The sequence below is a fragment of the Halichoerus grypus genome, chromosome 7 (genome assembly GCF_964656455.1).
Source record: "Halichoerus grypus chromosome 7, mHalGry1.hap1.1, whole genome shotgun sequence".
Classification (NCBI taxonomy): Eukaryota; Metazoa; Chordata; class Mammalia; order Carnivora; family Phocidae; genus Halichoerus; species Halichoerus grypus.
The window spans coordinates 19,807,598-19,819,745 of record NC_135718.1 but is presented as its reverse complement, the minus strand read 5'-3'; the positions used below and the strand labels follow the sequence as shown (position 1 = coordinate 19,819,745).

The following is a 12,148-nucleotide window of genomic DNA, read 5'->3' as shown; positions in this document are numbered from 1 at the left end:
TGTTTTTGGGTGTTGCAAGGTGCCAGTATTATAATCTCAAAAGTAAACTGCCAAAGTTTTGAGGTGACTTTCTTTAAGCACATGGTCACTCTCATGAGGTTGAGTTTTTCTGACTTCAGAACCCTAAGTAAGGATTATATTTAAAAGTTGTTCATGAAACCCCAGCTAATTAAATGCTAGCTCCCTTTTTCTCAAAAATAAGAAATTCTTTATAGCAGGGGTTCTCAATCTTGGGTCTTTGGATAAGCTCCAGACAGTCCATGAGCCATCTGAAAAATATGTGCTTAATTTTATATGATATACATTTGGGGAAAGAGGGCACTCAGGGTAAGGGACAAGAAGTCTGTGACCCCAAAAAAGGGTAAAAGCCTCTGCTTTAGAGCATCTACAACATACAGTTGAAATTTTTACCCAAAGCAGAACCAATAGATAAAGAATTTTTGTCCATGTTAGGTATCGTGTAGAAAGAATTGACAGCTGGATCATCCAGGGAATGATTTTTATCAGTATGTTAGTTGGTGCCTTTGTCACAAGAGGGAGTCATCCTGACTCATTAATGTGATTATGCTAAATGTTCTAAGTGGTATTAGTGAATTTATTTATTCTAACCTAAGGTTGGAAACTTTGTTTTTCTATTTTGTAAAATGGTCCCTCTTTAATCTCTCATTTTTTGAAAGCCTAAAGATGCCAGGTAATAAATACTGCACTCTAGAACCGTCACCTTTTATATATGTATTTTTATAAATAGTTTCTTCCACATTCATTATGGCCTTCTGAATTAGCTCACTAATATTGCTCTGACAGGAATCACTAATAGGATATTGTTCAAAAATTCAGTGAGGCATTCTGCCTCATGAATGTAGCATCACTGGTGAGACTTCATCATTCTTTTCACCTGGCTGCTCAATATATTTTGGTTTTCTAACACTCTAGCAAAAGCTAAATGCATACATACTATTTGCCTGGCCAGTGAGTAGCCATGCTTCCTTACAGTAAGCATGTATGTAAACTTAATATTAGCAGCCAGAAATGTTAACACATTAACCTCCTCTTAATGCGTAATTATTGATATATGAGATAGCTGTTAGCATGCTCAGCTCATTGCTGAAGTTTATCATATATCTGCAGGTGTTCCAAGTATGCACTAACCTCCCTGAGATCTTATGCTTCTTTGTTTTGCATGGCTTTTAACTAAACTCTCATCCGACAGATGCTGAGCAGGAATTACTCTCAGATGACGCTTCATCTGTTTCACAAATTCAGTCTCAAACTCAGTCACCGCAAAATATCCCTGAAAAATTAGAAGGTATTCACTGTAACTTCCCATAGCATTCACTGAGTTAGTCTTAAGAGTTTGTCCTCTGTCGTTTGTTTTCATGTAAAGAAATTGAATGCCTGATTGCAATAAGTTTGCCATGGATTTTACTTAAAGCTCCCAATAATTTTATATCTCTTTTTTTATTAAATGGTGTGCTACTTTTGTTCATAGTTTATATTGATTTACCTTAATTGGGATTTTGGCAACCAGTAGTTCTTAAGAATTTGTGAAATTAAAAGTGGTTTGTCCCACATCTTCCAATCAGAAGCATGAAATCTTTTTCAGTTTTGATTGCCAAATGACCCCAAAATTAAAGAAAAATACATGTTGTCTTCCTCATTTATACTGACTTGATTTACAGTGCAACTCAAATCATCAAACCAGACTTATCTATCCTTCATCCTTTGGTCTAAAAACTTTGTCCCCTTCCCCTTTATACCATGTGAGAAAATCAGCTTCATGCTAATAGATCCATAGTCTATTAAGATAATGATTTATCTTTATTGAAATTAAAGTAATGCCTTAGTACATTGCTGAAACGTTTCAGTTTTGTAAAATAAAGCAAAGATTTTAACTATATAAAATAACAAAAAAAAAAAAAAAAACCCTCCCCTTTTGTAGAAAACCATGAGCTGTTTTCCAAGAGCTTCATCTCCATGGAAGAGCCTGTCATGGTAGTGAATGGCAAGGATGATATGCATGATGTTGAAGATGAGCTTGCTAAGCGAGTGAGTAGGTTAACTACAAGCACGACCATAGAGAACATCGAGATTACCATTAAGTCTCCAGAAAAAATTGAAGAAGTCCTGTCACCTGAAGGCTCACCTTCAAAATCACCATCCAAGAAAAAGAAGAAATTCCGTACTCCTTCTTTTCTGAAAAAGAACAAAAAAAAGGAGAAAGTTGAAGCCTAACTAAAGTCTTTTTATAATTATTATTATTACAATGTGACATTGCACATTTAAATACCACATTTAAGTTGCTCATTAATATGCAGTGGTAGATAAGATTGGGGGTATGTAGCAAACCGGACTTTAAGAACTGGAAAGAGATTTTACTAAAAGAAAAACATTATGAAAAAAAATCTCAAATTCATCTCTCATTTTATATGTCCAAAAAAGGTTTTTGAATTTTTAAATACTTGCTAGTTTTAGTTAGCTCTGCCCTCATGAAGTATTACTATAATTCACCACAAACAGATATCTGTCTGAATTACTTCAGGCCTTCTGCATAATATCTGTTGGAAACAAATTACCAGTGAACAAGCGAGCGAATTTTTATTTCTCAACACCTGCTTCACTGGGTAATCAGATGATAATTTTTTACCATGATCATTGACTGTACCTTTTGGGTTCCCATTGTTTCAGTGGGCATTAACAGACGCTTTAAAAGCTTCTAAGAATCTATAGCATTAGTATACACTGGCACATAATTTTTTTTAAAAAAAGTTTAGGAAAAGATTCATTTGGAATTTTATTCATAGTATAAAATTTCCTCACCTGAAGTAACTTTCTTTGCCAAAAAAAATCATTTTAGTAAACTATAATTTTTGGAAACTTCCTTTTTTATTAGTTTAGAAAGCCCCTTATTTTTCAACAAAGGGGATTTTGTACACGTAACATGGGTTATTTAGTTTAACTCTGGCAAAAACGATTTTTGTATGTTGAGATGTTTGTATACCATTCAATTTAAGCATCATAAGCATATTAGCCAATCATATAACCGTAGAGCATATTTGAGGCTGCTTGGTACTAAGTATACTTAAATATAATTCAAGAATCCAGGGACTTGGTATCAAAAGGGGATTAGAGCATTTCAAGGTATAACTAGATTCATATTTGAACCTTATCATGTATTTTTCTCTTAGTATTGCTAACAAATGAAGAAGCTCTCATACGGTAACCAAATGAAAAGGAAAAGAGAAAGTGAAAAATGAAGGGAACAAAAGTGGTGTCATGCAAAGAATTCTAGTTTGATAAAGACTCATAGTCACGATAGGATTTGAAGCGTAGTTTATTTGAAACATGTCCCAAATTGCTAAAATTCTGCTTTGCCAAAATCATATTTCTTCGTTGATATTTGAGTTTTAAAAGGGTCAATTCCTTTTAATTTCTGTATCTTTAGAAGGCAGTACTAGAAGAAATCAGTGGGTCTGATCCCCCAGTGAGAAAACCTACCACTTCTTGATTTTTACAAAATTTTCTTATCTTGTTTCAGTTAACTTTCTTTCTAATGTAAATACAAATTTAAACCTAGACTTAATATAGTTTTTTGCCCCCTTCACCCAAGTGATGTCACAAATCAGTGTAAAATCAATGATCCAAAATGGTCAGTGGGTAAAAATAATCCAAAGTGTTTCTGGAGGGTGAGTTGGCATGTAAAAAAAATCACATTGATTACAGTGTGTTCTGGGGCTGGTTCTGTTTGACTGTATGTGTATGATGATGCAAAGTTGAAACAGAGCCTGGAAATTTCATTCTAGATCTCACTAACTACTGGAATCAGTGTTTTAATCTCTTAGTGGAAACTTTCAGTTGCTTAATTCTGTATTTGAGGACTTTTTTTATGTTCTACATCATTTATGTTGTATTACAACGTATGTAGAAACAGTAACCTGTGAACTATGCTTTTCCATAACTTTTTAAATATATATATATATCTTAAATGAATGCAGTGTGCATAAATATTTTTTAAACGCAACAGTGAACTATTTGCACCTTTTGCTAATGCCTCTCTTTACTTGCTTTGGCATAAAGAATGAGCCAATGAACCTCTGTGTCCTGTGGAAAATGTATAAATGTTATCTGATATTGCTCTTAGATGTAATGCTAATTAATGTTAAATCACAAATAAACAGTATTTTAAATAGATGGATTTGGTATCACGAACTTTCAATTCAGGGGTGGTTGCTTAGCCTGAATTACTTTGTGGAATTTTGATTTTTTTTTTTTTTTAACCACAGTGAGATTTTGAGTAGGACTATTGCTTCTGAATAAATGATGTCCTGGTATATTTATTTTCAAATTAGTTGAAAATTCACTATATAAAAACCCTTCTTGTTTCAGCTCATATTAGAAGAAATGTTCCCCAAGTGACCTATTTTTTGTCTTGACAGTGTATGGTGACCTTAACTATATCTCTGGGATCTCAAGATCTTGGAAGGACTTAGGACTTTGATTCTCAGTCTCAGTTCTACTGTCCAGATCTATGGATGTAGAATAGAAAATGTTGCAGAATATGTGCTGAGTTTATTGTATACGTTACCCTTGTCTATGACTTTTATTTATGTAACAATGTGACAATAAAAAGAATAGAAAATAGGTTACAATTCCAGCACATTAACATTGACAATAAATCTATTCCCTTCCAACTCTTGATGATTTATAGGTAGATCTCATATATATTGCTTATCATGGTGTGAATGTAATTTTTTTCTGGGTTTTTTCTCCTTAGCAAAATTCATCCTAGAAGATTTTCAAACCCAATCCTTCATAGGAATGACTTCTTGTGATTCTTTTTTCCACTTTGTCCTAAAAATAGAGTGCAAGAGGGGAAATCATGTTAATTGAGGGTTCTGGTTAATTGAAGTTTTTACTATAATTACCCATTATAAAAATGAAGGGTTTTGGGCAGAGAAGAATAGATTCATAGTCTTGGGCATATTATTACCTTGGCTTGTAAATAACCCAGTGGTGAAAAATTGCTGCTTTAGAAAGATACTCATTTCAAAATTCCCTTCCATAAAGCAACAAAGACCATTAACTTCAGTTGCATTTGAGAGTCATTGTGGCAAGAAGGTGTGCCGCCTGCCTGTTCCTCTAGTGTTCAGTGTTTTCACGGAGCGGTGAAGAGAGAGAGCCGAGTGAATCCAGTTGTGACAGCACTGGCTTCTCTTAACACTAGCTTTTAGGGTGTTTTGTTTTGTTTTGTTTTGTTTTGTTTTACATAGGCAAAAAACACATAAAGGCAAGCTGGTTATTTTTTAGACTCAAGGGTGTTACATACACACATCCAAATTGCCATCTTGACCAAACTGATTTTTAAAAGAACAATCTTCTTTTTGGCCACTAGAGGGTGTAATAGACCTAACAATCCACTCTGTGGATTCAGTTCTTGCCCTTAACTTCCCCGTTCGTCGGTAGGCACCATGTTTGTTGTGAAATACCCAGAACTCAGAAGACATTTCCTTTGTTGCTTATCATTCTCTTCGCTAGATTGTTCTCAACTTTGTTGTCTTAACAAGTCCCATTTCACTAATACAGACACCACCAGCAAGGACTCTAATGCCTATGGTGGAAAACACATTGAAACAATATTTGAAGTGAGGTCTCAGGAAGAAACCATGGTAGAAAATGACTCCTTGTGCCTCTGAGTGGCAATATAATGCTTTCTTCAAAAATTGGCATGTTTTGACTGGGGAGATTGATAATCTCTTGTTTCTTAATGCCTTCTGTTATCAAAAATTATGCTAAGTGCTTTTCATGTATTACCTCATTTGGCCTTCCCAACATCCCAACAAAATAGATATTATCCCCATTTAGTGCATAATGAGACTAAGGCTTACAGAAAATGAAAAGGGAGTACTAGCATTTCACCCATCAAAAGTCAGATATTTAAAATTACTAGTGACACCTGTGGGCCAGACCCAGTGTGGCTCCCGTGTATGTTTTTTGAGTTTTTTTTTTTAGGCAGTTTCCTTAGTTTGGATTAAGTCCAACCATGCTGAATTCACGTTTTGATATAAGATGGGATATAGGTTTAGGATAAAACATTAACTTTTGATTTGGAAGACTTTTCTTTTTCTCAACAACTCACCCCAAGAATGAAGAAGTTGACGAATACCTGCAAAGTAGGAGTGACCTGTGGTGACACTGTCCTTTAATATAAAGAGCACCCCTTGAATCTTTACCATGACACCTGGAAGACAAGGTATCTCTATATCTTTGCTTAAGATGCAAAAAAGACTTGGGTAAAAGCCCCTTTATCTTTTCCTTGTGTTTCCTTTTTGATTTTCAGTGTTGGGGACAAGGAGAAACATTCCAAGGAAAGTGTTATTTTAAAAACCTGAAAAGACTGTTTGGAGAAGTAGTTTTACTTTTTTTCTTAAACCTTGACCTTTTATTTTTTTAATTTTATTTATTTCTTAAGTAAGCTGTAGGCCCAGTGTGGGGCTTGAACTCCCAATCCTGAGATCAAGAGTCTCATGCTCTACCCACTGAGCCAGCCAGGCGCCCCGAGCTATATAAGTAGTTTCAAAGGTCAGAAGTATACTTTTATTTACTTAAAACTTTATTTAAATAAATATACTTGGAGATGATCTTTCTTGGAGAAAAATCTAGCATACTTGCTGGAGATCAGAACAAGGATAAGCCTTTTGGGGAACTTTTGATAGAAAAAATAACTTTCATTTCTAAAAGATGACCATTAGAGGGCAATCCTGGGTCTAAATTTAGTTTTAATTAATCATGAGAACTTTCATTCAAAATATTTTTGAGCTTCCATTTAGGACTTTATTCTGATTATGCATTGCTAGATGTGCTTTAAGGTTGAGGAAAGTTTAGAGATACCAAATTACTTAATTTATTCCTTCAGCCTCGTTTTCTCGTTCTGACTTAAGAAGGATCAGTCCTTCAGAGAAGCTGTGCTTGCCTAACATCATGCAGCTCGTAGGCAGCGAAGCCAGGAGTTAAGCAAAGGGCTTCAGGTCTGCACCTCCTGCTTTTCTACTGTGCCATAGTCTCCCCTGGAAGCTCATCAGGTCGTAACTTAGGGATAAATACAGTTTTCTGAAGTTCTCGGCAAATTCGTATGTTGTTACAGAAATTGTTAAGAGAAATCTGTTGCAGGACTGAGCCTGTATATTATGTAAACAATAATTGTTTTTCCTAAAGTGTCAAGTCTGCAGAGAGTTTTGTGTATTCTCTCAAATTAATCAAGGTGCTGATTTTATTGATGCAACCTGTAATATTTTAAATGTCATTTATACCTTAAATGATAAACTGGTACCTTTTGATATGCCTTGCATAGCAAAGAAGTTATATGTTTTATCTAGCAGAAAGATAGATGGGTATATATGCAGTCCGTAATTTTTCTAAGGCCTGTATAATTTCTGGTTGGGTAAGTCCTGGTACTGAAGCAATGGTGAATGTTACTGATTAAGCTACCTTTTGTTTTATTCCTACACAAAGTACTTTAGGTTTTGTCATTCTCCGGGCCAGCTTTGACCTTGCTTACAATAGTAAAAAAAAAAAAAAAAAATTCCCTTATTTTCAGTCCCAGGTAATTCCCATCACTAGACAAAATACTAGTTCCTTGCTAAATTCCATACCTTAAAATCGATAACATTGATTTTATTAATCCAATTTTGTAAAAAACAAAAGAGGAACCAGAGTAGTATTACTAATCTAATTTGGATGTGCACTGATAAATACTAAGTTTCTAAGAAATTATTCCAAAACTTTTTAGCTGTGCTTTTAAGATGACAAAGTACATAGAACAAAATCTTGTCTATAATCTTGTGTCTTGTAGACAAGACTTTGTCCTCATTGTTTGTCTACTTGTAGTAGGCTGCCCCTCAAAAAGCCACTAAATGTATGAGCCCTATGGAAAGACCAATCTGGAGTATTACTTAATTGGACTTCTTAGACCAAACAGTGTCCTCTCAAGCTGATATTTAGACTTGAGATTTTTGAAGAAAAACTTGGATGTCCCACAGCAGTAATATTTTAACAGATGGGTTGGAAATGAGGAAAGTGGTATGATTATAAAATGCAGGAGTTAAGAGGTAGACGGTTTTGTGAATTTCCCACTGGTCCTCTTTTCTGGGTTTAAAAACAGATGTTGGTAGTGACTGTCCCAGCCCGGACCTAGAGCTGCAGTGCTGCTAGACCCTCTTCAATGATATGCCAGTCTAGTGTCTGTCCTTAATGTTAGAATATTTTCTAATTGGTTTTTCCAAAAGCAATAGCTTCTGAAGATTCTCACTGAGCAGGAGCTGTGGAGGAAGTCGTTGTTGCGTTCTAGAACTCACCCTTTCCTGTTGAGTAATGCTCTAGGGGCTGGATTTCAGTGGTGGCTGGCTTGGTAGACTGACTCCAGAATAGGTGACCCACTGAGTGTTAGGGGCAGTAGGGAGGTATGGCCAGCTGGTTGGCGGGCAGAGGCAGGCTCCTCAGGGGTGTTCACTGGACTCACAAGTTAAGGCTATAGATTACTTCCTACCTGATTTCTGTTTTGGAAATGTCGGCTTCAATTATTTCAACTTAAAGGTAAACTGAGGCTATTCAGACAACCAAAAATGTTTTCCAAGTATTAGCTACCGGTCCCCGGGGGTGGCGTTAGGCTCCCGCCGCACCTGATGTTTGGGTATGTTAAGCCTTTTAAAATATGTTGTGTGGTAACTGAGACTTTTCATTTTTAAAATATCTTTTAAATAGTTTTCTGTCTTCAAACCATGTATGTGAAATGATTTTGTATAAGTATGGTCTCATGTCTCCATTTTGACCTTTAGGTTAATATTGAGCAAGAGTACATGCACATATCCTTGCTAAAGTCAAGCTGAGCATGGCTCAATTAACTGCAGAGGGACAGGGCAGACTGGGTGGGGCAAGCTCTGGAATTCTACCCACTCACTGAGCAAAGTCAGGCGTGGGGAGAGCAGCTCGGGCTGAAGCAGCTCGTAGGAAGTCCAGCCCGGCAGGGGAAACATGGAATCTGGAGGACATGGCAATCAACCAGAAGCACAGTCTGGTAAAGTGGTCTCCGTCAGGGAAGTGTCCGTCCCAGTCAGGTGTCCGGAGCAAAAGCAGGACTGCAAGTCTCCCAGCCTGTGTAGGAGCCCCAGCTCAGGCTTCAAGGGCAGGGCTTCCTCGGCTTCCTGTGGGGCAATGGCAAGATCAGGGCAGGACCTCAGGCTTAAGGGGCAGGAGATAGTGCCTCAGGACAGGAACCCAGATGTAAGGAGGATGACAGATGGGGATCCTGTTACCAGACTTGAGGTACATGATACCACTCAGAATTCCAGAAGCAAGGCAGTGCTGGAGCCGACACAAGGTCGTGACTGGCCTGGAGACAGGCGTGGCTTAATGTTGAGTGAGTCGCCAGAGCCGCCTGAGTTCCTCGTGCCTCATCAGGGCTAGTGCAGGAGGCCACAGCTAGGTGAGGGGGTCCAGGGCCCCAGCCGTGGAGGGGAGAGGAGTGCTGCGGGGCCAGGAAGGGCCTGACCTGACTTTCACAGTGGAGGCAGCCATGTGAGAGTCCTGCAGGGCAGCAGGACTGGGCTATTGCTGTTCACACCAGAACCTACCTGGGAGGACGAGCACCGGATAATGAACAGGGGCCAAGTGCTACCAGCACACCGGCTGTGAAGACGGCCAGATGTTCCTTGTGAGCTCATTTGCCCTATCTGAAAGTACAGTTTCACCACAGGGAAATTACTCCAGTGATGACTCTGGCCCCCCTCCTGGGCGTCACTAGAAGACGCTCCTCACGAGTACTGACTGGGTTGAAGAGAATGAGTGGTCTGTGTTTCTTCCTCCAACTGGAATAAATGAGGCTGTAAGTTCAGACGAGCAAAACAGCTTTGATTCTACAAGGTACATCCTCCATAACCTCCTGGTTGTGGTAATTACCTTTTGCCACTGAGTCAGAAGGCCTCTCTGATTCATCTTGCCACACTTGCCCAAATAATGACCTCTCCATTCACTCCTCCAGCCTGCCACTAGAGAGAGAATGGCTTCCCTGGGCCCCACTTGCAGAAGCTCAGATCTGTCATCAGCATCTGCTTGAATCACTCAGTCCCCTGAGCCAGCAGTTGTCCACAGAGCACTCCCTGGCCAGCAGACCCTCATTACACCCCTCTCCCTAACCTATACACCTGGCCAGAGGGCTTCCTAGCTCTCCAGGCATCCTCTACCACCTGGCCCCACCGATGTTTCTCTCATCAAAATGATTTTTCTTCCTTTACCAAACTCCAGTGGCACTTTAGGATCATACCTCTCTTGGCCTGTCTTAAATTAACATTATTGATTAGTATCTATCTCCCCTAAAAGGTTGTGAGCTCCGGGAGCACAGAGACTGAACCTTGTTCATCCTTTTGTCCTCCATCATGCTTGGCCAAAAATAGAATCTGCATTTTTGTTGCTCATGGTAGACAATACTGTTCGTGTTGATGATATGGTGAATAATATGTACATAGCAAAAAGATGTTCTCCTATATCTTAATAGTGAAAGTCAGGAAGTGGCTTGGGATACAAATCCTAGTTGAAGTTCCTAGTCTGATCTGTAAGGCAAATGACTGCTACAGTTTAGGCATTGGGTAGGCATTGTATTGCATGTTTAAATTACATTATCTCATTTAATCCCCAATCCTGCACTGTAGGGCTAACTCCACTGAGGGGAAACCAAGGTTTAGAGAGAAGCCAAGTAACTTATCCTACATTCGCATCTGGTAAGTGGTGGATCTGGGATTCAAACTCCAAGTCTGTTTCTTATTGTCATGCCAGGTTATTCACCAAAAGCAGCCTGCTTATCAGCTGGTAGGAACATCAAGTGTTAGAACTTAAGGCAGTGTCGGAGAAGCTTTCCCCAACCTGTCTCATGGTAAAGTGGCTTCTAGGTGAGGCAGAGTTTTACCCCAGGGCAAACTGCCTGGGTAGCCGCGCTGGCGTTCACTAATCCAGTGTGGGGAGGGGCTTCCTGTGCAAGGATACAGTGAGGTTCTGGTTAGGAACCCAAGGACGAATTGGATCTACAGAGAGTATTTGTCTAGCCTTAGCAAACCCTACGGTGATAGAGCGACTACATCCTGATCACCAGCGTGGTTTTTCAATTCTTGTATCGCCCATTGGATCTTAAGCAATTATTTATTTAACTGAAGGCCGCGGTCATTGATAGACGTCATTGGCACATTATAACTCTATGGGTTAAATGTAATAGTAGAATTTACTGAACACCCAAGTGCCTTAAATGGATTCATTAAGTTAATACTACAAACCTCTGAGGTAGAAGGTAGTATCCCATTTTACAGATAAGAAACTAAAGTTTAAAGCAGTTGCCCAAGGTCACATAATTAGTAAGTGGCAAAACTGGGGTTCCAAACCTGCATAATCAGATTTAAGAGCTTATACTTCTACTGTCTTTATTTCCAAAAGATAACTGCTGTCTTATCTTCTTAATTTACATGAATCTCTAGAGACAGCAGACATCAATTAAGTACATTGTACTGGGTTCACGTTTTCTTTCTCATTTGTCATATGACATATTACATATCTTATTAAACAACTATACCAACAATACCCTAAAATTTCCACTTCTGACATTGTTGTAGCATTTTTTTCTTTGTCCAACAATAAAGCATTATAGTTTAAAATTAAGAGTTTATGCCCTGGAGTCCTAGAAACCTGACTTTGATTCCTAGCTCTTCACTTTTTTATAAAATGGGTATAATTGCACTAACCTCTTTGGGTGGTTATAAAAATTAAGCAAGATTATAATGTACACGGAACTTAACCCAGTATCAGTAAGCCCTGAATTAATGTTGGTATCGTTATAGTGTTATCACTTGCTTGGTCTCCTTTATCTGCTGGAAGAAAGTGCATATTAGGGAAAAGATAAAGGAGTAAACTACATCTGGTTTGCCCTTTCCACTGTTATCCACTTGAATGTTGTCATTCCTGGAGCACCTGGTGGCTCAGTTGGTTAAGCATCTGCCTTTGGCTCAGATCATGATCCCGGTGTCCTGGGATCGAACCCCAGCGGGGAGCCTGCTTCTCCCTTTCCCTCTGCAGCTCCCCCTGCTCATGCTCGCTCTCTCAAATAAAATCTTAAAAA

The 12,148-nt window shown here is 38.5% G+C and overlaps 1 protein-coding gene across 5 annotated transcripts in view; it reads left to right on the top strand.

Annotated features, from left to right (window-relative positions):
- ADD3 (adducin 3) overlaps window positions 1–4,188 on the top strand; it is a 123,801-nt gene extending 119,613 nt beyond the window's left edge. For 4 of the 5 annotated variants that reach the window (XM_036070031.2, XM_036070033.2, XM_036070030.2 and 1 more), the window contains exons 14-15: window positions 1,211–1,306; window positions 1,940–4,188. In XM_036070031.2, the coding sequence (XP_035925924.1) occupies window positions 1,211–1,306; window positions 1,940–2,232 (389 nt within the window). In that variant the 3' untranslated portion in view covers window positions 2,233–4,188. The remainder of the gene's footprint in view (window positions 1–1,210; window positions 1,307–1,939) is intronic. The other variant, XM_036070034.2, reaches the window with a different exon arrangement.
- The last annotated feature ends 7,960 nt before the right edge of the window (window positions 4,189–12,148 follow it).